The 21,173-nt window shown below is 53.8% G+C and overlaps 2 protein-coding genes and 1 long non-coding RNA gene across 14 annotated transcripts in view; 1 reads left to right on the top strand and 2 right to left on the bottom strand.

The window, feature by feature from the left end:
- Positions 1–4,356, bottom strand: part of PTCD1 (pentatricopeptide repeat domain 1) — a 15,561-nt gene extending 11,205 nt beyond the window's left edge. For 2 of the 5 annotated variants that reach the window (XM_024745514.1, XM_024745510.1), the window contains exons 1-2: positions 4,088–4,265; positions 1,627–2,128 (exon numbers count right to left, since the gene is read on the bottom strand). In XM_024745514.1, coding sequence (XP_024601282.1) covers positions 1,627–2,106 — 480 coding nt within the window. In that variant the 5' untranslated portion in view covers positions 2,107–2,128; positions 4,088–4,265. Of the gene's footprint in view, positions 1–1,626; positions 2,129–4,083; positions 4,266–4,300 lie in introns of those variants that run through there. The other 3 variants (XM_024745509.1, XM_024745512.1, XM_024745511.1) reach the window with 3 other exon arrangements.
- Positions 4,357–4,550: 194 nt separating this feature from the next.
- On the top strand, positions 4,551–19,142 carry CPSF4 (cleavage and polyadenylation specific factor 4). 8 transcript variants are annotated; one of them, XM_024745522.1, is made up of 8 exons: positions 4,551–4,777; positions 7,497–7,547; positions 9,702–9,854; positions 12,074–12,169; positions 12,493–12,586; positions 13,685–13,757; positions 15,185–15,355; positions 18,198–19,142. In XM_024745522.1, exons 1-8 carry the CDS (start codon positions 4,675–4,677, stop codon positions 18,264–18,266), a joined length of 810 nt encoding a protein of 269 aa, XP_024601290.1. In that variant the 5' UTR covers positions 4,551–4,674; the 3' UTR covers positions 18,267–19,142. The 8 variants fall into 8 exon arrangements, with proteins under 8 accessions (XP_024601290.1, XP_024601287.1, XP_024601288.1 ...); XM_024745519.1 differs by having other exon boundaries at positions 16,710–18,444; XM_024745520.1 differs by having other exon boundaries at positions 15,260–15,355; positions 16,710–18,444.
- An 841-nt stretch (positions 19,143–19,983) lies between these two features.
- Positions 19,984–20,905, bottom strand: LOC112400008 (uncharacterized). Its single transcript, XR_003003351.1, has 2 exons — positions 20,785–20,905; positions 19,984–20,113 (listed from the first exon to the last, which is right to left on the bottom strand). It is a non-coding gene; the product is annotated as an uncharacterized LOC112400008 (long non-coding RNA).
- Between the last annotated feature and the right edge of the window lie 268 nt (positions 20,906–21,173).

Raw genomic sequence — 21,173 nt, forward strand, 5'->3', positions numbered from 1 at the left:
CACAAGGTGGGGAGGGGACCTCAGAGACCCTCAGCAGAGGGAGGGAGACTGAGGCTGGGGGACCCTAGCTGAGCCCAAGCTCAGGCCTGCCCAGGAGACTAACACCCACCCTGGGCCTCTGCCACCAGCCTCTTGGTGCCCATGGTCTGCAGCCATGGGCCTTCGCGGTGGCCGAGAAGGAAGCCCACCAGTCTCCCACCACCTATGAGAGCTCCTGGCCCCACTGCCATGGGGGAACTCCCTGACAGGCAGGGGTGATGCCCAGGTGAACAAAGATCTGAGGATGGTGAGGGAAGGAGCCACGTGGCTCTCTGAGGGAACAGCCAGTGCAAAGGCCCTGAGGCTGGAGTGTGTTGGGAGCTGTGGGAGCAGAGAGGAGGCTGCAGCAGAGTAAGTGAAGGAGGGGAGATGCGGGCGGAGAGGTAAGGGGGGTGGAGGGCAGGTGGCAGTCCTTGCAGGCTTCATAAGCTATTGTGAGTACTCCGGCTTCTCTTTATTTCTCAACTTTTCATTATGGGAAATCTCAAATATACATAAAAGAAAACAGAATAGCGTAACTACAATGCCTATTAACGTCTGGCCAATCTTGTTTCATCTATACCCTGCACTTCTCCTGCAAACTAAAATTTTTTTTTTTTTTAGCGGTATGCGGGCCTCTCACTGTTGTGGCCTCTCCCGTTGCAGAGCACAGGCCCCGGACGCGCAGGCTCAGCGGCCATGGCTCACGGGCCCAGCCATTCCGCGGCATGTGGGATCCTCCCGGACCAGAGCGCGAACCCGTGTCCCCTGCATCGGCAGGCGGACTCCCAACCACCGCGCCACCAGGGAAGCCCCCAAACTGAATTTTTGAAAGCAAATTTCAGACATCCTGTCACTTCATTCACCAAAGCTTCGACATATACCTCCAAGAGATTTTAAAATATAAATGGAATGTCGTTATCAATACCTAAGGAAATGAACATCCCCAGTGTCACTTAATACACTGGGAGAGCTGGAGAGAGAAGTCAGGCCATCTGCTCTCTGCTTTAACGGGATGGCTCCATGCTGCAAGCCCACATCCTGGAAAGAGGTGGAGAGAGCCTCGGGGAGCCCAGAGACAAGTGTCGTTATAGCTGAGGGGGGCGAGGAGAAGGCTTGGCCTGGGCATTCCGGGGTAGGCTTATGAGAAGTTAGGACGGGAGAAATTTTGAAGCTAGAGCTGGTGAGAGAAAGAGAAGACTCAGAGATGACCTGAAGGCATGTGGCCTGGGCGGATGGAATAATGGGGTTACCATTGAGTGAGATGAAGAAAGCGTAGGAAAATCAAAGTTGGGAACAAAAATTGCAGGCCACTGAGGGTAAGTATAAGGGAGATGGTGAGGAGGCAGCTGAATACACAGATGGGGAGTCCATGGGATGGCCAAGCTGGTAACAGGAAGATGGGAGCAGCATGAAGGAGGGGGCACTGAAGGCCAGGAGGCTGGCGGGTCGCCTGGTGCAGCACCGAGGGGGGAGTGAAGACAAAGAGAGAGGAGCTCTCAGCATCCCACCATTTAGAGATGACTGGAAGGTTGGGCGGCCCATCACAAAATACCACAGCACGGTGGAAGCAGGAGCCAGGAGCAGCAGAATCCAAAGGTTCCCTACCTTTCCTTCCTTGATCAGGCGTTTGCACTGAAAGAAGTACCAGTAAGGGGTGTTTCTCGGGCCCTGCTGTGATTCTGGCTGCAGCCCCCCTTCCTCATCTTCTTCACCACTCTGTTCCTTGAGCCGCAGGTTATACAACTGAGCCGTCGATTTGTGGAACATTCTCCGGGAGGAGTATTTGTCGGAAAGGGTCCCAAAGCTCTCCTCCTCCCCTTCCTCCTGGGTGGCCGTGGGGCTGGGCTGGCCTGGGTCAGAGCTCAGGCTGCCTGTGTTCTTCTGGCTCCGCGGGCCGAGGGACAGCCGAGAGAGGGAGCTGTTGAAGGCTGCTGGCGCTAGCCGAATCAGCCCTGCGGCCCTCGGCCACATGGACCCCTCCCTGCCTCCGGCCCACCTGGCTCTGAGGGGGTCAAGGTGGTGCAGGATGGCCAATCCCATGGGGCAGGGGCCGGAGAAGAGCCGCGAGAGTCTCACGAGGTCCATCTCTGGCGTTCCCCTCCAGGGCCTGGCATAGGTCAGCAAAATAGTGAAAGTCAACGCGAGTTCATAGTCACAAAAGGCAGAAAGAAGACCGAGAAGGTGGGCACAAGCATGAGCCCTGAGGTTAGAAAGTAGGCCTAGCGTTAGGGTTAGGTTCAGATTTCAGCTCCACCAAACAACTAGCCTTGAGTCCCTGGGCACTCACTGCTCTGGCCTGTCTCCTCGGCTATAAACTGGGGTTAACTATAACATCACCCACACAGCACCGTAGCAATGATTCAATCTCAGATATCAGTGCTCAGGTGCAGCATGGTGAGCACTCGATAGACCTAAACTATTGATCTGTATCACTGAGCCACGACCTAAGTGACTGGGCACTCAAGTCAGAGCTCACTTTGAGCCCTGGCCAGACATTACTTGACCTTCTTGGACCTCAATTCCTTCGGCTGCAAGACCCACTCACCTTACCACAAGGCCATAAGGATTAAATGAGATGTTTTTATCATAATGCCTGGGGTTTAATAGGTGTTCAAAAAATTATAGCATTATCATTTATTAGGAAAAAACACTGGCACTCTGGGCCTCTGCACAGGGAAGTTAACTTAAACATTTCTCTTCTGCAAAATTCATGGGCAAATCGGCTTCAGCTGTGCTGTCCAATGTGATTACTGACACTTGAAATGTGGCTAAACTAAATGCGGATATGCTTTAAAAGTAAATTATACACCAGATTTCAAAGACTTTGTACAAAAAAAGAAGGTAAACAAACTACACATTTTTTTCCATGTTGAAATGATAATATTTTCGATATACTGGGCTAAAGAAAATTTGAGACTGATTTCACAATCTTTAAACTTTAATGCGGCTACTTAAAAATTTTAAATTACATACGTGCTCACACTATACTTCTATTGCACAGTTAGGCTAGAGATCCTGGTCTACATACTTGAAACTCTTTAATAAAAAAATATCAGAATACCCCCTATGAACAGAGCCATGCACTTATTTTGATGGGAGGGTATGAATAGTTTTAGTTACTTAAGAAACAATTTGGGGAAGTTTTTATCTACTCCGAGAACTTTCGGCCCAATTCAAGGACTGTCAGTTGACAAAAAGTTTTCCCCCCAAACAGATGAATACTTACTCATTCAAAGGAGAAGAAAGCTCCCCAAATAAAAAAAAATCAGAATAACGAGCATGAACACATTTTAAGGTCTGGTTATATTAGAAGGTGGAAAGACCTCAGAGGGGACAGCAGGTTGGACAAATTAATATCTGTGGCCCAGGGAGGGGACTGACTTGCTGGGGGCCCTGCAGCAGTGTGGTGGGCGAGATCCACTAGCTCTGGAACTCGCTGGCTTTGAACCCAAGTCCATGAATAGTATCAACCAGCTTCTCTTGACCAGCACCCTAGTGACACCAGTGCAGGGGGCCTAATTTACCATTCTGCACCTGGTGAAGCTCCAAGAGAAACGTAATGCGAGCCCGTATGTAATTTTAAATGTTCAAGTGACCACATTAAATAAAGGGTTTACACATGTTAATCAAAATACAGAGAATTTTAATTACTGATATTGATATAGGTACCAAAATGTCTTTCAAACAAACTTATGCTCTATTAGTATAGACGCTTCTTTTTCCAGCATTAAATAACAAGTCCTATCGTCATGTCCAAGCAGCGACAACTGGAGAGGAGTTTGTTGCAGATACTCTGTCTCCAACCATCATTTACACTCATCCCCATTTGCAATCGCGACTTCGTTTTGGACAGAGTGAACGCCACTCGGTCAGTCACCGAAGGACTTGCTAAATTTCACACTGAGACAATAAAGGGGTAATTCCTTCCTCCCCAAGTTCGTCAACCCGCTCGGGTTACTAATCCCTGAATTAGAGACACGGGGCCGCCGTCCTCCCTTAGGGAACCAGACCCTCCCCGGACGCTCCCCGGGACCCTCAGGCCGACCCGCCCCCTCTCCACACCGGCCTTTAGAGCCTCGGTCTCCTCAGCGGACGCCCCCGGCTCCGACTCTGGCTGTCACCCTCGCTGCCCCTCTGGTCAGTCTTCGTACGGAGCCCGGGCCCCTGTGAGGGTCAAACAGGAACTCACTCCAAGGGTCCAACCCAGTGAACGCGGCCCCACCTCGGCCGCCAAGCCCACGGCACCCCCGCCCCGCCTCGCGTCACCCCCAGTCCTGACCCCGCGTCACCCCCAGTCTCGTCTCCGCGGCGCCGCGAACCCGTCTCCACGTTCCGGACGACCTTGCGCAGGCGCAGTCCGCGTCGCTAACTCCCGGCGCGCATGGTTTCAGGTGGGCGTTCGGCGAGCTGCTAGCCGGACTAGCGGAGCGGCCCGTACTCTGTGCTTGATTGGCCGAGTCTGGGCAGGCGAAAGGGCCGGCGCGGGCTCCGGGAGCTCCCAGCATCCCTCGGGCGGCAGCGGCGGCGGCGGCGGCTGCGAGGCGGGGCGGTGGAGGACCTTGTGCTGCGGGGCCGACAGCGGTTAGAGGTGTGAGGGCGGCAGGGGATCTGAGCGGGAGCCGGGCCGGTGTGGCCGCCGCCGCCACCGTCACCATGCAGGAAATCATCGCCAGCGTGGACCACATCAAGTTCGACTTGGAGATCGCGGTGGAGCAGCAGCTTGGGGCGCAGCCGCTGCCCTTCCCCGGCATGGACAGTGAGCGCGGGGTCGGGGCAGGCGGGCGAGGGGCGCGACCGACTCGGCCCCAGGACCCCCATTCTCTGGTTTCGGGACGCCCTCCCCCTCAGTTCGGGAGCTCCTCCCCCTCGGTCCCGGGACTCCTTTCCCCCAATCCAGGGAACCCCCCTTTTCCCCTCATTTGGACTAGGGAGCTCCCCTCTGCCCCGGGGGCTATTTTAAGGCAGTCTTCAGAAGGGCAGGACCACGTCCGGCAGTTCAGATAACTCTTGAATGAAGGCAGGTGTCCTGGGTTGGAAATCCTGCCTTCACTCGCACACACTCCCCAACTATAGGAAAGTACTAAGATATCCCCTTTCCCTACCTCCAGGCCCCCCACTTTGAGCGCCCTCTTCCTGCTTTCATCAAAACTGGGCCGTTGGAGGAGTCTTGCTGAGGGAAGGACCCACCTACCCCTCTCTGTAGGACACCCCAGTGAGACTCTCAAGCTCCATTGTTTTCCTAGGACTCGCACTCCTGGGAGCCCATCCCTCACTGTTTCTCTGGACCCCACCTCTGGGTCATTCATCACACCCGGGCAGCTGCATGAGTTCCCTTCACTGTCCCGCTTTGCGTGGTGGCTCCTGGCTTCCCCCGCACCCCAACTCAGGTGGGACGGGTAACACTTTATTTATTTTTATTTCTTTTGACCGCGACCAGGGATTGAACCCGGGCTACGGCAGTGAAAGCGCCGAGCCCTAATCACTGCACCGCCAGGGAATTACTTGGAACGTCTAGCACTTTAAAAGAAACCAACAGTTTCCTTAATTTCTCTCTTTTCCAGACACACTTGAAATCTAACGCTATAGCATTAAACCTCAGAGGGCTCTTAGAGGTCACTGGGTTCAAGCCACAGGTGGGGCAGCTCAGGCCTGGGTGGGGGAGGGGACTTGCCAAAGATGGCTCAGCGCCTGGTGGCTCAGCCCGACAGGGTTCTTGACCCTTCCACCTGCAGTTCCCCACGCCATCTCCTGTAACTGCCATAGGACATGGGCCATAGCCCCACGTTCTCCCACGTGTCCCAGGGCTGGTCAAGTCTCCCTGCAGCCTCATTCCCCCCAAGTGGCCACACTTCTGATGCACACGTGACCTCTGAGGTGTCCCTCTCACGCTGACACTTCTGTGTGAGACAGTGCTTACGCTCAAGAGACATAATTCAAACAGCCTTACTTTATACACACTCAGCACTGTCTCCACCGTACACGGCTCATAAGCCACTGCTCGCATTCAGATGTGCACTCTTAAACCTACTCGTTGATACGCGTGGTCACTTTGTGCTTTTACGTGTATGTCCACTCACGCGTGGGCTTTTCCTGTGTTGATGGCACTAGCCTGATGGCATGGAACCCTCCACGCAGGGCGGCTCTTTCTCTTCCTCCCCGCTCCAGCCTGGAAGCACAGATGCTTGAGCCTGTGAGGGCAGGCACAGAGGTGGGGAGCCCACAAACCTGTTCTTAGGGAGGGTCCAGGACATACCTGGCCACAGGTACTGCCTCAGACTTGGTAAACGCCGTCAACGTTCACTGCCTGCCTGAGATCACGGTCAGTGTGTTAGAGGCCAGGGAGGCCATAGCTCTTCCCCCTTCCCTGCACTTCAGTCCCATCTTAATAAATCCCATCTTAGTTATGCCCTGAAGGCATACTTCTTTATCCTGTCTGCCTAAAACCCGATCCCCAGGACTCTGGACTTCTTCTGGCTTTAGGGAATGAAACGACCTTAACCTCTGAAAAGAATGAAGGCCCAGAAATACTCTTAAATGATACTTTTTTTAATGTAAGACTTCTCAGACTTTTTGCAATGCAAACAAGTGACACCCCTGTGACTCCCATTACTGGAACCTTAAATCTGTCCTAGCAAAAGCTGCCTGCTTCCAAGAAGCCAACGAATCTCTTGCAAGTTAGCAAGGAGAGGCATGTAAGTGGGCTTCAGAGATGGTGTCGGTGGATTTCCCATGATGCTAAAATGCCTGTTGATAGAGAAAACTGTGTGGGAAGGCACGGGCTATTTATTCTGGTGGCCATGGCAGGTGAGTCCCTGGGCTCCTTGGGACAGCCCTGGACCCCACTGACTTCCACTGCGCTCAGCTTTTATTCTCCTGTTCCCCTCACCAGGACCAGCTCCATCTGTGGAAGCAGAAGACTGTGCTCCTTTAGTTACTGTGTGTTGGTATTGCATGTTAAGAGCAGTCCTGCTCCTGTGTCTTCAGTTACGCTCTTCGCTCTGGAATAGCTTCTCTAAGGCACCTGCCTCTTCTCTGGAGCCGGTTCCTCCTCAGAGCCCCCATCCGCTTCTTTGTGCTTCCTGTGAGATCATTCCCTCCCTCTGCCTCAGGTGAAAGTGCCCCTGAATTAGCCCTCTGGGACGTCTGAGCTGGGAGTAATGAATTTCTGTGATCTTGCATTCCATCCTTCCTTCCCCCATCCACTCCGAACTCCTTGAAAGCATCTTGCTTATAGGAGATTCTCAGAAAGCCCTGAATAATGACTGGTCTCAGCGTGGGTGTCTCATTTTGCAGGAATGACTGAACTAAGGAGCTTTTTCCTTGCTTGGTCAGGCTTAGCATTTTTTTTGCCACTCTGTTTCCTGTGCCTTGACCCCTCCATGGGTTAAAGGCCGGAAGGGTTCCCTCCCCATCTTCACATGTCACCAATAGCCGTTACACATCGCTTTGTTTGACACCTCTTCTCCTCTCTGCAGAGTCGGGGGCTGCTGTCTGCGAATTCTTTTTGAAAGCTGCCTGTGGCAAAGGTAAGAGACCCCTGGCTCCCGACCTTCCCCCTGAGGCGCCCTCCACCGCCCTGTCCCCTGCAGACTCGCAGGCTCTCAGGTCCCTGGCTCACCCTGCTTTCTGCGATTCACGGTGTCCCTAGATGAAACTGTGGTCCAGATAAGCTAGGAACGTGGTGGGGTGTTCTGCCTGAAACCTGGAACACAGGCCTGAATCTGGCTCTGAGTCTGCCTTCTCACCTCACTTTCTCTGCAGCCACGAGCTGACCTGTGACATGGACAGAGGCCCCTAGCCCTGAGGTGTTCAGGAACTTTCTCAAGGTCATAGAGTCAGTGAGTGGCTGAGCCCAGGCCTTTTCTGATTCTACAGTGTACACAAGCTCATGTCCTCTGTGTACTCTCATCAAAAAACTCCACGATAGTGTGTCTCCTGGGGTTCTTGTTCATACTAACCAGGTCCCAACACAGGCAGCGTGAGCCAGACTCTCTGCTGATCCATAAGACGTACCGCTGGGTGGGACCCTACATGCCATGTACAGGTCTGGGCATTTTTCTTCCTGTAGCCAAATTTATTTGGAAACTAAATTTTAATTAGAAGCTTGAATAGGGCGCACAGAATTACAGCAAAGGGATGGTTTTAATGGATGATTTGGGCAAGTTGTGGTTCTATAACTCAAGTCATTTACCTGCCAGGTAGATCAGCCGGGTTGACCTCAGGCTCTCTGGTCAGAACATCATTCCTCTGCTGGGCTCCTGGTCTCATCCCCTTGTCTTCTGCCTTTCTGACCCACCACCTTCTGTCAGTACAGCCATCCTTAACACGGCACTACGACTGTTTCTGTGTTAACTAATACAGTAGCCACTAGCTCCGTGTGGCTGTTCAAATTTAATTAAATAAAAAATGCAGTTCCTCAATCACACTAGTCGTATTTCAGTTACTTAGTAGCCATATGTGGCTGGTGGCCGCCACGTTGGACGGCATAGATAGAGAACATTCCTATCATTGCAGAAGGTTCTGTTCAGTGGGGCTGGTCTGGATCTTTCCCAGACACAACCTCATTCTGGTCAGGCCTTCCCAGTAGTCCCTCCAGGTCACCAATTAGAAATGTGACTTTCCCAGGGTATGGCTCTGTCCTATTTGGGTGATTGATTGCTCAGGTTCTACAGAAGGCAGACCTCCCCCAGTTTGTATATGATGCATTTCTTCAGTTCTGAAGTTGATTTCTTTCTTACTTGTTGGAAGCTAAGTGGGCACTTTTTGGGGTTTGGGAGGTTTTTTGGGGGGGTATGGTTGTTCTACAATGCTGTGTTAGTTTCTGCTGTATGGCGAAGTGAATCAGCTATATGTATATATTTATCCCCTCTTTTTTGGATTTCCTTCCCACTTAGGTCACCACAGAACACTGAGTAGAGTTCCCTGTGCTATACAGTAGGTTCTCATTAATTATCCGTCTGATACATAGTAGTATATATATGTCAATCCCAATTTCCCAATTCATCCCACATCCCCTTTCCCCCCTTGGTGACCGTAAGTTTATTCTCTACGTCTGTGTCTCTATTTCTGCCTTGCAAACAGGTTCATCTGTACCATTTTTCTAAATTCCCCATATATGCGTTAATATACAGTATTTGTTTTTCTCTTTCTGACTTGCTTCACTCTGTATGACAGTCTGTAGGTCCATCCACGTCTCTACAAGTGAACCAATTTCGGTCCTTTTTGGGCTGAGTGAGAGGGCACTTCTAACTAGGGGTAGAGCCCACGCGGAGCCCAGGCTTCTGCTGGTGGTCCTCTTTGCCTTCTGTCTTTTAGGGCAGTGTTTCTCAAACCCCAGTCTTTTACGACCCCTACAAATTTTGCCACGTCTGTGTATCACCGGAACTCTTCTTTAACTGAATTAAGAAAAACACTCCTCCCTTCCCCCCCACCTCCCTTAGGCTTCTTAAGTTTCCATCTTATGGAATATCTATGGGATCATGATTTGATGTTTTAGATTTTCCCAAGACACATTAAAATAAATCCATAACTATTGAAACTTAAAATGTGTGCTCACATGCTGCCGAAAATCACACTGCCTTCTGCCAGGGCAGTTGGCCACCTTCCAGGACACGCTGCTTTCAGGGGCCGCCTGGGTCCTCACACCACACCCACCCACCCCGACCCATCTTCCTCGGCAGGGGGCATGTGCCCGTTCCGCCACATCAGCGGCGAGAAGACGGTTGTGTGCAAACACTGGCTGCGGGGGCTGTGCAAGAAGGGGGACCAGTGCGAGTTCCTGCACGAGTACGACATGACCAAGATGCCCGAGTGCTACTTCTACTCGAAGTTCGGTGAGGCGTGTTGCAGGCTCCCGGCACCCAGACCCCCTGGGTAGGGAGCCCCGGGAGGCTTCACCGAGCACCAAGACCTGGGGATTAAGCAGCTACTCAGGTGCCTGTGATGCCTGCCGACCTCAGCTGGCCCTTCAGTTATGGGCAGTTAGGGTTATTCTCTCGTAACCCCTGTGTCTTCCTAGTGCTTCTGTGTTTTGAGTGCTGGCAGGTACTTTGGGAAGTCGAGGCTAACCCGGCCTCACGGGTCTCACGGTGGGTGCAGGAACAGGGCAGCTGGCTGGAGGCCTTGTTTCTGCTCCAGTGGACATTCTCCCTTAAATCAGCTGCTTCTTCCGGAGTGGCAGCTGGTTGCCCCCCAGGCTTGAGTCGGTTCCTTCTCTCTGGAAGTGTGATCCTGAGTAGTAGCTTGTCTGTCCTAAATACCCCTTAAGAATAGCTGCTCCGGGGCTGTCTTCTGGTGGCAAAGAACCATCCTCTTAACCTTGAAAGTGAGATTGCCTTTGTTTCTGCTTAGAGGACACGTGGCCTTAGCTGAACTGAGTGAACTGTGTGGAGAAGCCAGGGCGGTGGGGCTGGCACAGGGCCCGGTGGAGCTGATGTGCTCCGTGATGGAACTAGACTCCCCTGCCTGTGCCCTGGGTGAGGTTGCCCAGGAAGAATCCCTGTTGGTCAGGATGAGGGTGGGCGCTGGCCCCGGGACTGCTGGCCTCAGGCCCCGGGCAGGAGCCGGCAGGAGGCTGGAAGCCTGCTGCACTCTTTGTGACGGGCCGAGGAACGCTGGGCGTGCAGCACGCTTTCAGAGCACTGTTGTCAGAGGAGACGTTAATTATTTCAGCAGCCCAACAGGCTTGGCCTGCTGGCTTATTAATGATAGTTGTGGCTTTTTTTGTAGAGGCAACATAAGCTGAGAAGTCAAAGCACAGACAGATAGGAAACAGGACTCAGCTTCCCAGCTCCCCACCCTCTCCGTCCTGCCCACAGCAGCATGGGAACCAGTAGCAGAAGGGGCAGCAGCTTCTCCATGGGAGCCGTCTCCCATCTGGCCCCAAAGGCAGGAGCCAGCCCTCCTGAGTGGACTCCCGGGGGCGCCTCTGCAAGCTGGCTTGGGTTACCACCTTCCCTGCTGATGGCCCTGGGCCCCACTGCCCTCCAGGCCTCTGTGACAATCGGCTGCCTGCACCTCCCCTGCAGAGTCTGTCCTGGTGCAGACGTACTGTCTGCAGCTCCTGACACTATTCCACAGGTGAGGGTCCCCCTTCTAGGCACCGGAGGGACAGTGGTAACGAGGACAGACGCTGTCCTTGCCCTGTGGTGCTTTTACTCCAGTGGCCCAGGGGAAGAAGCAGCTGATTCACCAGTAAGACAAAGAAGAGAATTCACCATAAGTGCTCTAAAAGAGACAAACAGTAATGGGGTCACCTGAGGAGATCTTGAGGCAGTGTGGTCAGGGACAGCCTCCCTGAGGAGGGGAGACCTGGGCTGGGGGCCAAAGGCTAAGAAGAACCCCTGGGAGGCCAGTGTGGCTGGGAAGGGACTGGTCTAGACCCCATAGGGACTTGCGGGTCTGGGAAGGAGTGTGCTCTGAACAGCAGTGATCAGACTGGCCTTTTGTGTGTAAATGGACTGAAGGCAATGCAGCTGCCCAGGTCGGCAGTGCCTGTACTTGGCTGAAAGATGCTGGTGGCCAGCTGGGCCCGTTGCTCCTGAGAGGAGCCGTCATAAAGGCTTTATCACATTCTACCGTAGGGACCCAGCTGTGAGTTCCCAAATCTTCCCCACTTTTATCGTAAAAGGTAGAGTCCTCAGGCCTTTCCCCGTCCCATCAGAGCTTATCAGAGTGGAACGGTAATTTGCTACTGGTCTCAACTGATGCGTTTTCACGTCTGGGCCCCCTACATTGCCAACACCTCTTTTGGGTGAGGGGTGGAGCCGTGAGTTGTTTGATGAGTGTGTACCCTGTGCCCGCCTCTGTCAGTGTCATTGACCCTCAAGGCAGCACGGACATCTGTGAGGGAAGGACTGTCACAGCCCACGTACGAGTCAGGTTACTGAGGCTCTGAGACACCATGCCCTGGGTCTCAGGGCTCGCCGGGCCGGGACTGGACACCAGACCCACCTGGCCCTCTTTGCTGTACCGTGGCCCCGGCCACAGGAGAAGCACGGGTGGATCTGGGTCCAGCTCTCCCAGGTGGACGCATGTCTGGTCTTCCCTGCAGGGGAGTGCAGCAACAAGGAGTGCCCCTTCCTGCACATCGACCCCGAGTCCAAGATCAAGGACTGTCCTTGGTACGACCGTGGCTTCTGCAAGCATGGTAGGTGTCCGGGTGGCTGGGCTGCCTGGTCAGAAGCACCGCCCACAGGCCCCTCTGCTTGTCCTGCCCAAGTCACTTGAGCCTCCCCAGGTTCCCACTGGACCGCATTCTCACCCGTATTTCTGATGAGGAAACTAACGTTTGAGAGGGTGTGTACCCTGCCCGCTGGCCTACTGAATAAGAGGCAGAGCCAGCACTTGAAGCCCTGTTCTTGCTTTCTGCCCCCAGGCAGCAGTGTGGGCAGAGCTCTGACTGGCAGAAGGGCATGAGGGCATCCCCTGAAGAGGGGACAATCTGAGTGACCCTGGTGCTTGGCTCCACAGGCCCCCTGTGCAGGCACCGGCACACACGGAGAGTCATCTGTGTGAATTACCTCGTGGGATTCTGCCCAGAGGGGCCCTCGTGTAAATTCATGCAGTGAGTAGCCAGCCCCTGCCCAGGCCCTGCTGCCCCCTGTATCTCCCCTGAGTCCATCGGGGCTTTGGTCACTGGGTAGTGTCAGCACAGGGTCTGGGACAGGAGTGGGAGATGGGGAGGGACCACCACTGCTTCCTGAGCGGGAAGCTCAGGGTAACCTTTACTGTGTCCCAGACCATCTAGGACTCAGATGAAAGCTATGGGCCCTGTGCTCCAGAAAAGCTCATGTACCTATGACCTCAGATTAAGAACCTGTGCCCTGAAGGAAGGGAGCTTCAGTTTCGGGGCCTCCTATATGGAGGTTCATAGAACTCTCACATGTGAAAGGATGTCCCCATTTCACACATGGGGACACTGGGGCTCGGAGCTCAGCCGCTGGCAGGGGGCAGGTGGTAGCTCCCGGTCAAAGGCAGATCTGTGACCTCTGGAGCCCAGTCCTTGCGTGGGAGGGCTCAGCGCTCCTCTGAGCACCTCTGTCACTTTGGGTGGTTGTGGGGTGGCACTGGGACCGTAGAGTAGTGTCCCCCCAACGCCCTGTGCTGCCTCCATGCTGCTGACACCTGCACAGAAGCAGAGTGTCCTGGTCGCTGCCACGTGGTTGATAGGTGGCTGGTGCTCCTGACTTGGTCCCACTCCCTAGATGAGAGCCTAGGAGCCTACAGGTGGCCCAGGATTCCTCCGTGTGGGGTGGTGGTGGAGGGCGTGTCCCCCAGATCTCTGCTGTCAGAGGTCTAACACTTGAGGTGCTCCTGCAGGGAAGGGTGTTTGTTGGGAAGGCCTTCTGTGTACAAAGAGCCTCTGGAGAGGCTCTGACAGTACCAGCTGTGTTTCCCTCCTTTCTCTGAGCAGCACACTTGCCCAGGCTTGCAGCTAGGTGTAGGCAAAGCTGGGTCTGAGTCCAGGCACGTCAGACCTGTCTTCCGCACCACCCCGAGCACCAGCACCCGCCCTATGTCCAGGTGGCTCGTGTGGCTCTGTGCTTAGCTAGAGGCTGCTTGTGATTTTCCCGGGGCCAGAACTCGAGAACCCTACCAGCCTAGCTCCTCTCTCACCTCCTCTTCTCCTTTCTCCTGTCCCCTTCTGCCGCTGGGTGACCAGCCCTAGATTTGAACTGCCGATGGGAACCACCGAGCAGCCCCCACTGCCGCAGCAGACGCAGCCTCCCGCAAAGGTACCGTGCCCCGGGCCCGCGGTGCTGCCGGGCCTGGCCGCGCCCTGGCCGCAGAACGCTCAGCGCCCCTGCCTCAGTGCGGGGCCTGCCGGAGACCCGGCTGGAGATCGTGGGAGGAGGCGGGAGAGGAGGGGAGTCACCCTGGTTCCTGCTGAAACTCCAGGGAGCGGAGCAGTCTGTACCTTCTCTGGGCTGGAGGGCTGTCTGCTGGAGCCAGACACCCACCGGGCTTCTCTTCCCTTCTTGCCTGGCAAGTGCAGGGCGGCGTGGGCGCCACACGTCTGCCGTTCTTGCTTGCGGTTCAGACCCTTCTCTCTACAAACGGGACTCCCAGCGGGGCGGGAGAGGAAGTGTGGCTGACTGGTTCTCTGGCTGGTGCCCGACTGCAGGGGGGATGCTGGGAACAGATGGTCGAGGCATCAGCTGGCTCCAGTCTCCTAAGCGAGGGGATCCCACACCCCAGCAGTGGGCTGCTCCCCTCCAGCATGAAGAGAGGGAAATGCCATAAACGAATGGGAATCTGCAGCAGTGACACCCAACCAAAGGCGCCTTGGGTTTGGTTACAAGATGCGGGCGGGGGCCCAGAGGCAGGCTGGCCAGGTGTCCTAGGCAGGGTCTCAGCGGGCTGAGCAAACTGCCCAGCAATCGTGAAGCCTCACCTCTTACCTGGTTGGACTCTGAGCCCTTTGCCAGAGCCTGCCTGGCCCTCCTCCATGCTAGAGGCCGAGCAGCCAGGAGATGTGGCCACCCTCGCAGCACTGCCTGCCACCTTCAGGAGGATGTGGGATGAACCAAAGAGAACTCCTGTCAGAGCCGGGCATTCCCACGTGTGGATGCGGCCATGACAACCTGGGGTTTCCAGCTTAGGGCTCCTGCAATGACGGGGCCACAGCCAGGGACCCACTCAGTCAGTCGGCAGTGGCCTTGCTGTCCAGGCCCCACCCCAGGCGCCCCCGTTGCCTTGCTCACGCGGCTCCCTAGCGGAGGGCCCTCTCAGCCCCTAGACCGCAGGTCAGCGTGTCAGCCGCCGACTGTTTTCTGTGACTGTTGCCTGCCGTGTAGGCTCTAAACACCTGGCTGAACCAAGCGTTCATCCTGACCTGAAGCTAGAACCTCACAAACAAAAGTAAGGCCTGCTCATGCCCTCGCCCTGCCGCCCCAGAGACCGCCTCGTCTCTTTGGTGTTTTGTTTTCTTTTATTTTTCGTTTTTGTGTGTCTGCATGGTGTTTTTCGGGCAGCGGCTCCTGCCACCGTCACCAGACGTTTCTTTTCCACCTACTCTCCTGAGCCGGGCCACCGTGGAAGCCCTTCTTCCTGCTGGTCACGGTCATGCGGGAGAAGTCCCGCCCTCTTTTTTCCTGTCCCCATTGGTAGTCTGCGTGCACGTGTTTTCCGCAGTAAAACCGTGTTGTATAACTCTTTCCAGCAAAGTAACAATCCGCCATTACAAAGGTCGTCCTCCTTGATCCAGTTAACGAGTCAGAACTCTTCTCCCAACCAGCAGAGAGCCCCGCAGGTCATCGGGGTCATGCAGAGTCAAAACAGCAGCGCAGGCAACCGTGGACCCCGGCCGCTGGAGCAGGTCACCTGTTACAAGGTGAGTCCTGGGGCCGGGGGTGTGGCCGGGGGTCTTCACAGTCAGTGGCTATTCCCTCATTCCCCAGAGAGTTAGCTGATTTTGAAGAATGAAGACATCTTTGTTTTTTGCTGATTGAAAGAGTAAAACTGGGTCACTCCAGTGAGCTAGAGACCATGCTACTTCCGTCCACGACACACTAAGGCCAGGTGAACAATTAAACACACGCTGTTGAATGAAAGGATTGCGCTTGCAAGAAAGGGATGGGAACCTCCCAGAGGCCGGGAACGAAGTGGGAGCACGAATCCAAGGAACAGAGTGAGCCCTGAAGCCTCTGGGTGTCCTCATATCCCAGGTGGGCACACCCAAAGGAAAGGGACAGAAGCTTTAGGCCCGCGTGGGGAGGAAATGGAGTAGAACCTCCACCCCCACCCACTCACAAAACGGGACGTTCAGGGAAAGGGTAAACTTTTTTAAAAACTTACTGGAAAACTTGTCCATCTCACTCTCGGCTCGGGATGGAAAGAGGGGTGGGGAGAAAAGCCCTTCTGAGTTTGTCGTCACTGGCAGGCCCTTCCTTGAGTCTGGGCCTGTGTTCACAGCCTTGGTGAGGGCCAAAAAGCCACAGACTGAGTTTTCTAATCTAAAACAGCCCCGGATGGGTGAGCCCCTGGCACCCGACTTTGAGAAATTTATTCTCAACCCAGGCCACACAGAATTCCCACAACTAAGGTTCCCCAGAATGAGCTCATAATAAAAATGGTAGAAGGAAACAAGCACCACCGTCAGCACAAACACCAACAGAACTAGACTCACAAAGGTTTCAGATGTGGAGATTATTAGATGAAATACAGAACTAGTACATGCTTTCTGTAAAACCTCTTAGACGATACAGAAGTGTTCAGCGCAAGTGTGCCCTTTATTCCCACCGTTTTCCTAAAAGAGCCACTTCACTCAGCTGTTCTGTTCTCATGTTTTGTTTTCAATACCCCTTTACACTCCACAATTCCTACAGGGGACTCCACTCAGAGGAGTGCTCTTCTAAACTTTTATTCACACAAGCACAAGGACAATATATATTTTAATATAAATAGGGCCCTAGTATGTACAGTGTTCTGTAATCCCTTTTTCCTTATAACATATTCTGGATCTCTGTGTTGGCATAAGTAACTAATGTATTTCAGTGGCTACATAATTTTACCAGTTCTCTGTTGGTAAACAGTTCTCTGCCGGTTAACTATTAAGTTATAGTTTTTGCTGCTAAAAATAGTGCTGAATCTGACAGACATTTGTGAGCTCTTGTCTGGTGTCTGGAGCATCCATGCCTACAAGTAGAAGGGCCAAGTCAAAAAGCATATGCCTGTATTGTTCCTAGAACTTGCCTTTGGGAAGAGCTGAGCCACTGGTCACTTCCCACAGCCATCAGACACTCATTGAGCACCTGCTCTGTCGGCTCCGCGCAGAAACCCACTGCTGTCACTCCTTCCCGGGAGGGGTCTGTGTTCTGAGGGAGTGGAAGGCAGGTGCCCAGACACCAAAGTTAAAAGTGCCCACGCATGTAGGGAAGGCCTCCCAGAGATGGCTGAGCCTGAGCCCTAACAGGTGAGGAGAGTATGGAAGGGCGGGCTGTGGAAGAAGGTGAGGGGAGACCAGACAGTTCTCAAGTGCAGTGAGGAGACTCGGGTGTCCTGAGTCAGCTGAGCTGTCCTGCCTCCTCCAGGACTTGTCAGCAGGGCCTCTGAAGCAAGCTCTCCTGAGTCCTGGAACCTTAGAAAGATGGGGCTGGGGATAGGGGACGAACCTAACAACCTCTTCCTACCACGGGCACAATTGATATTAAAGCCATCTCGGGGGAATCCTGATTCCCCAGGACCAGCCGCGGAGGCCAGTGGACAGGCCAAGGGCAGCACGCGGGGCCGCGGAGTCCCTCCCTCTGGTTGTCACACCTGCCAAAGGTCCAGCTGGCAGCTACACAGGCCACTCGTCCACAGGAGTTACACCTACAGATCAGAAAGACTTGAGAACACGGGGACTGTGCAGTCGGGGGAATAGAACAGGCCAAAGCCCCGAGTTCCAGACCAAGGAAGCAAGGACTGGGAGGGCCCTGGGTGGGTTAGCGCGGGGTGGGTGCCCCGACGTGTCTCCCGATCCCTTGTTCAGTGCTCGAGGCTGCCACTTCCTTATAATTCCCTTCTGCTTTCTGAGGAGTAACGAAGAACGAATGAGGAGAAGCTAAGGAAGGGTCTGGATAATCAGCCGGACAAGTCAGGGTCCTGCTAGATTTTTTGAAGTGATTCTGCCGGGTCTCTTCCCCCAAGTCTAATCATGGTCCCGTCTCTCTGATCCTGTGACCCAAACCTGGCCTAGGGGTAGCGTAGGCAAAAGTATGCACGAGCCAGGAGGGAAAGATCTTTGGGTGCAGCCCACCCTCTGTCCACGCAGTGAATCCCTGAGTTGGGGGAGGAGCCTGGTGGCTTCTGTTGCGTTGCCGCCTCTCCTGTCTCAGGGGAGTCCCAGAACTGTGCCTTAGAGGTAAGTGACTGGCCAGCCATGCAGAGGGGCTTGGTCCCTGGAGAGGCGGGAGAGCTGTGGTGCCACGGGCTTCTCTTCACCCCGCGCCCCACCACAAGAGTCCGCCGTGGCCTGCGTGCTCCCTTCCACCTGCTGAGCTGCTGGCTGCGGTTTCTGTGCCACTCTACCTTCTGGAGCTCCCTTTCCCTCGTGTTAGAATGAAAATCTGTGCCGCTGAGAATTTCAGAGTCCCTGCCCCCAACCTGGAATTTAGCGGGTGCTGCCTTAGTTGAAAATTGCATTTGAAACAATGTTTTTTTTTGTTTCCTCCTTCCCTTCCTGCTGTTTGCAGTGTGGTGAAAAAGGACACTACGCCAACAGATGCACCAAAGGGCACTTGGCCTTTCTCAGTGGACAGTGACAGCAGCTGGAGCCAGCTCAGAGCAGCCCCGAGGGGCCCCATTATTGGGGACCACTCTGGGCCATCTTTGGGAGTGTGCATTTAACTGTTTGATGCTGGTACAACTCTGGCTGGAGCTGGCAGGCAGGCATACTGGGTTTTATTCTGAGGGGCTACATCTGTCAGTTTCCCTATCATTTTGCTGTAATCTTTTTTTTTTTTTTTTTAAGGGGGACATGTGCTCCAGTTCGGTCCCTCAAGTTGGGATCATGTTTGTCTAGGCATCAAGGCCTCCCATCTGGGACTCTGCACACCACCCTCTGGGGAGGGAGGATGTTGTGGGGAAGGGCTTGTGCGCAGCAGTTCTGTGAGGAAGGTGGCCCTTCCCCTCAGGGCCTCCTTAAACACCAGGGGCTGCTGGATCATTTAAAGCTGTGTGGCCAAGTCACACCTGCTTCCGCCCTGTCCTGTTGAATCAGAGGCCGTGCCTATCCATGTGATTTGAACGAGACAGCCCTTCAGAGCAAACAAGTGTGGAGTTGCCTCTGCCGGTCCCGCTCCAGGGTGGCAGCAGTTGAGAGGACCGTGTAGGGCTCTTGAGTGTGATGGCCTTTTTCCTCTGGGTTTATTTTCTCGGGGCACTTGCTCAACAACGTTTAAGGTATACCTTAAGCTGGGGCTGCAGACACCCTTGAAATAGACGATGCAGTCCATCTGTGCACCTACCTCCTGCCCCGTCAAGCATCCGCACCATCACACACCTCTGGCCTAGAGGAGGACCCTGCCTCTGAGCCTGGAAATATGAAACTGGCACCTGCAACCTGCTGGACAAGTGGGCCTATTCGAGTTCAATTACAAGAACAATTTTTATGAAGTTGATTAAAGCTTGTTTTTTAAGCTCTGTCTCATTACTTCGGGGACTCCATGCCGAGAGGATTCTTGCTACTGGCTGCATTAGCTGCCTGGCACGAAGCTTTGACATTGGTGCTCGCTCTTCCGCTTTTGGTGAATGTGTCTCACGACCGGAAGTGATGCTGTCAGAGGAAGAAAAGGCCTTTGTACTGGCAGCCTGTACAGTCTGGAAGCCTGGCCTTTGGGCCAGCCACCTGGCAGATGTCCTTTATTTCTGATGTTGAATACTTGTTCCTTCAAATTCACATCTTGCAGGAGATAATTAGCCACAGCATTTCACCCTATACTCCATGAAGTATATATGCTTATCGCACACCCCCTAATAAGAAACTGATTCTGACCTTAATTATCACATTACTGAAGGCCTTGGTGAAGGATAAAGAGGGTGCTGGATACAGCAGTTGAGAGCTCCTATCAGGGCCTGTGATTTCCCCTTCCGCCTTCATCATCCCATTGAGCTTCCTGCAAGTGGAGCTTACTTACCAGGACCAGGGGGTCCCACACGTCCCAATTCCCTGACACCCCAATACCCTGGATGGTGCAGAAGATGGGGAAGGGGAGGGCATTCTTAGGAACGAGGGTTTCTGCTTTATATTGTGAAAGTGTCAGCTGACAAAAGGCCAAAAATGAGGCACTGAGCAGGAAAACACCTCGGCACTGTTGGCGGAGGCTCTGGGTGACCCCCCAGCACACTGGGACGAGATCTTGAAGCTCCATGGTTCAAAGCCCTGGGCTGTCTAGGAGCTGCAGAATGACCCCACCCCACCTTGTGCAACAGGAGCTCCTATAGGGCAGGGAAATGGCTGAACCAGTGAGGCAGTCCACATACCAGTCATCTTTTATTGGGTGTTAATTCTCCACTAGGATATAAAAGGATTCAGGGGTGCCAGGCAAAGGTCATGGTCAGGAATGCAGAGCGCGCCCTCTTCAGTGGTACTTGCGTAGCCGCTCGTGTTCTGAAGTTAGAAAGGCAAAATGGTAAGTTTCTTTACAGGTGGGGGTGAAGCCATCCTGAGAATTCCTTTCAGGAGATGACCCAGAACCTACTTGTGGAATTTACAGCTAATCTGCCACCTGGCCAGCCTCTTCCTTCCCTGAGGGAACACCCACTCAGAAAAACAGCACCCAAGTGCCCACCCTTCAGGGCCAGCACTGCTCTGGATGCCACAGAGTGGCAGGTGGCTCGACACTGGCAGAAACAGCCCATGAAGCCCACTCAGCGGCCACCAGACATCTCCCACCAGACCAACTCCTCTCATGTCTCAGCACCAGGAACAGCCACGCTTTTCCAGAGCACCACACAGACACTGGACTGTAGCACTCAACCTATTTCCCTCTTCATACTGGCTGCTAGGAAGATAAAGCCAAGTTTTCCACCAACCTTTGGCAGAGCCTGCAGTGGCTGATAGAATGCTGCCTAAGTATCACCTTTACCCCAGCTTCATCTTATTTTTCCTGTCTTTCTCTTTGCCACAATTTTTGCATTTAAAATACGCTATATTCTGAAAAGTCCCTCCAAGTCATCAGCTTGTCTGCAGGGTGATGGACTTCTAAGGTTGAAAGTGAACCAATACCACCCTGTCATGGGAAACCCCACTGAAGGCAAACCAACCCAGAAGAGACTCACTGAGTTCCTTGTAAGAACGGCAGTAGTTGAAAAGCACGTAAGCTGCAAGCACCATAGAAAGCCCAGCGATGCTCCCTTTCTTCACGTTGATGTACTTGTTGTAATACCGGTAGTAAGGTGGCTCGACACTGGCAGAAACAGCCCATGAAGCCCACTCAGCGGCCACCAGACATCTCCCACCAGACCAACTCCTCTCATGTCTCAGCACCAGGAACAGCCACGCTTTTCCAGAGCACCACACAGACACTGGACTGTAGCACTCAACCTATTTCCCTCTTCATACTGGCTGCTAGGAAGATAAAGCCAAGTTTTCCACCAACCTTTGGCAGAGCCTGCAGTGGCTGATAGAATGCTGCCTAAGTATCACCTTTACCCCAGCTTCATCTTAT

The sequence above is a fragment of the Neophocaena asiaeorientalis genome, unplaced genomic scaffold (genome assembly GCF_003031525.2).
Source record: "Neophocaena asiaeorientalis asiaeorientalis breed wild unplaced genomic scaffold, Neophocaena_asiaeorientalis_V1.1 scaffold461, whole genome shotgun sequence".
Classification (NCBI taxonomy): domain Eukaryota; kingdom Metazoa; phylum Chordata; class Mammalia; order Artiodactyla; family Phocoenidae; genus Neophocaena; species Neophocaena asiaeorientalis.

Excerpts from the sequence above, each read along its gene's own strand:
- CPSF4 (XM_024745519.1), top strand. The coding sequence starts at position 4,675 with ATGCAGGAAATCATCGCCAGCGTGGACCACATCAAGTTCGACTTGGAG. Across the intron at positions 7,548-9,701 it reads GAAAGCTGCCTGTGGCAAAG|GGGGCATGTGCCCGTTCCGC; the intron begins GTAAGAGACCCC and ends CTTCCTCGGCAG. Across the intron at positions 12,170-12,492 it reads CCGTGGCTTCTGCAAGCATG|GCCCCCTGTGCAGGCACCGG; the intron begins GTAGGTGTCCGG and ends TTGGCTCCACAG.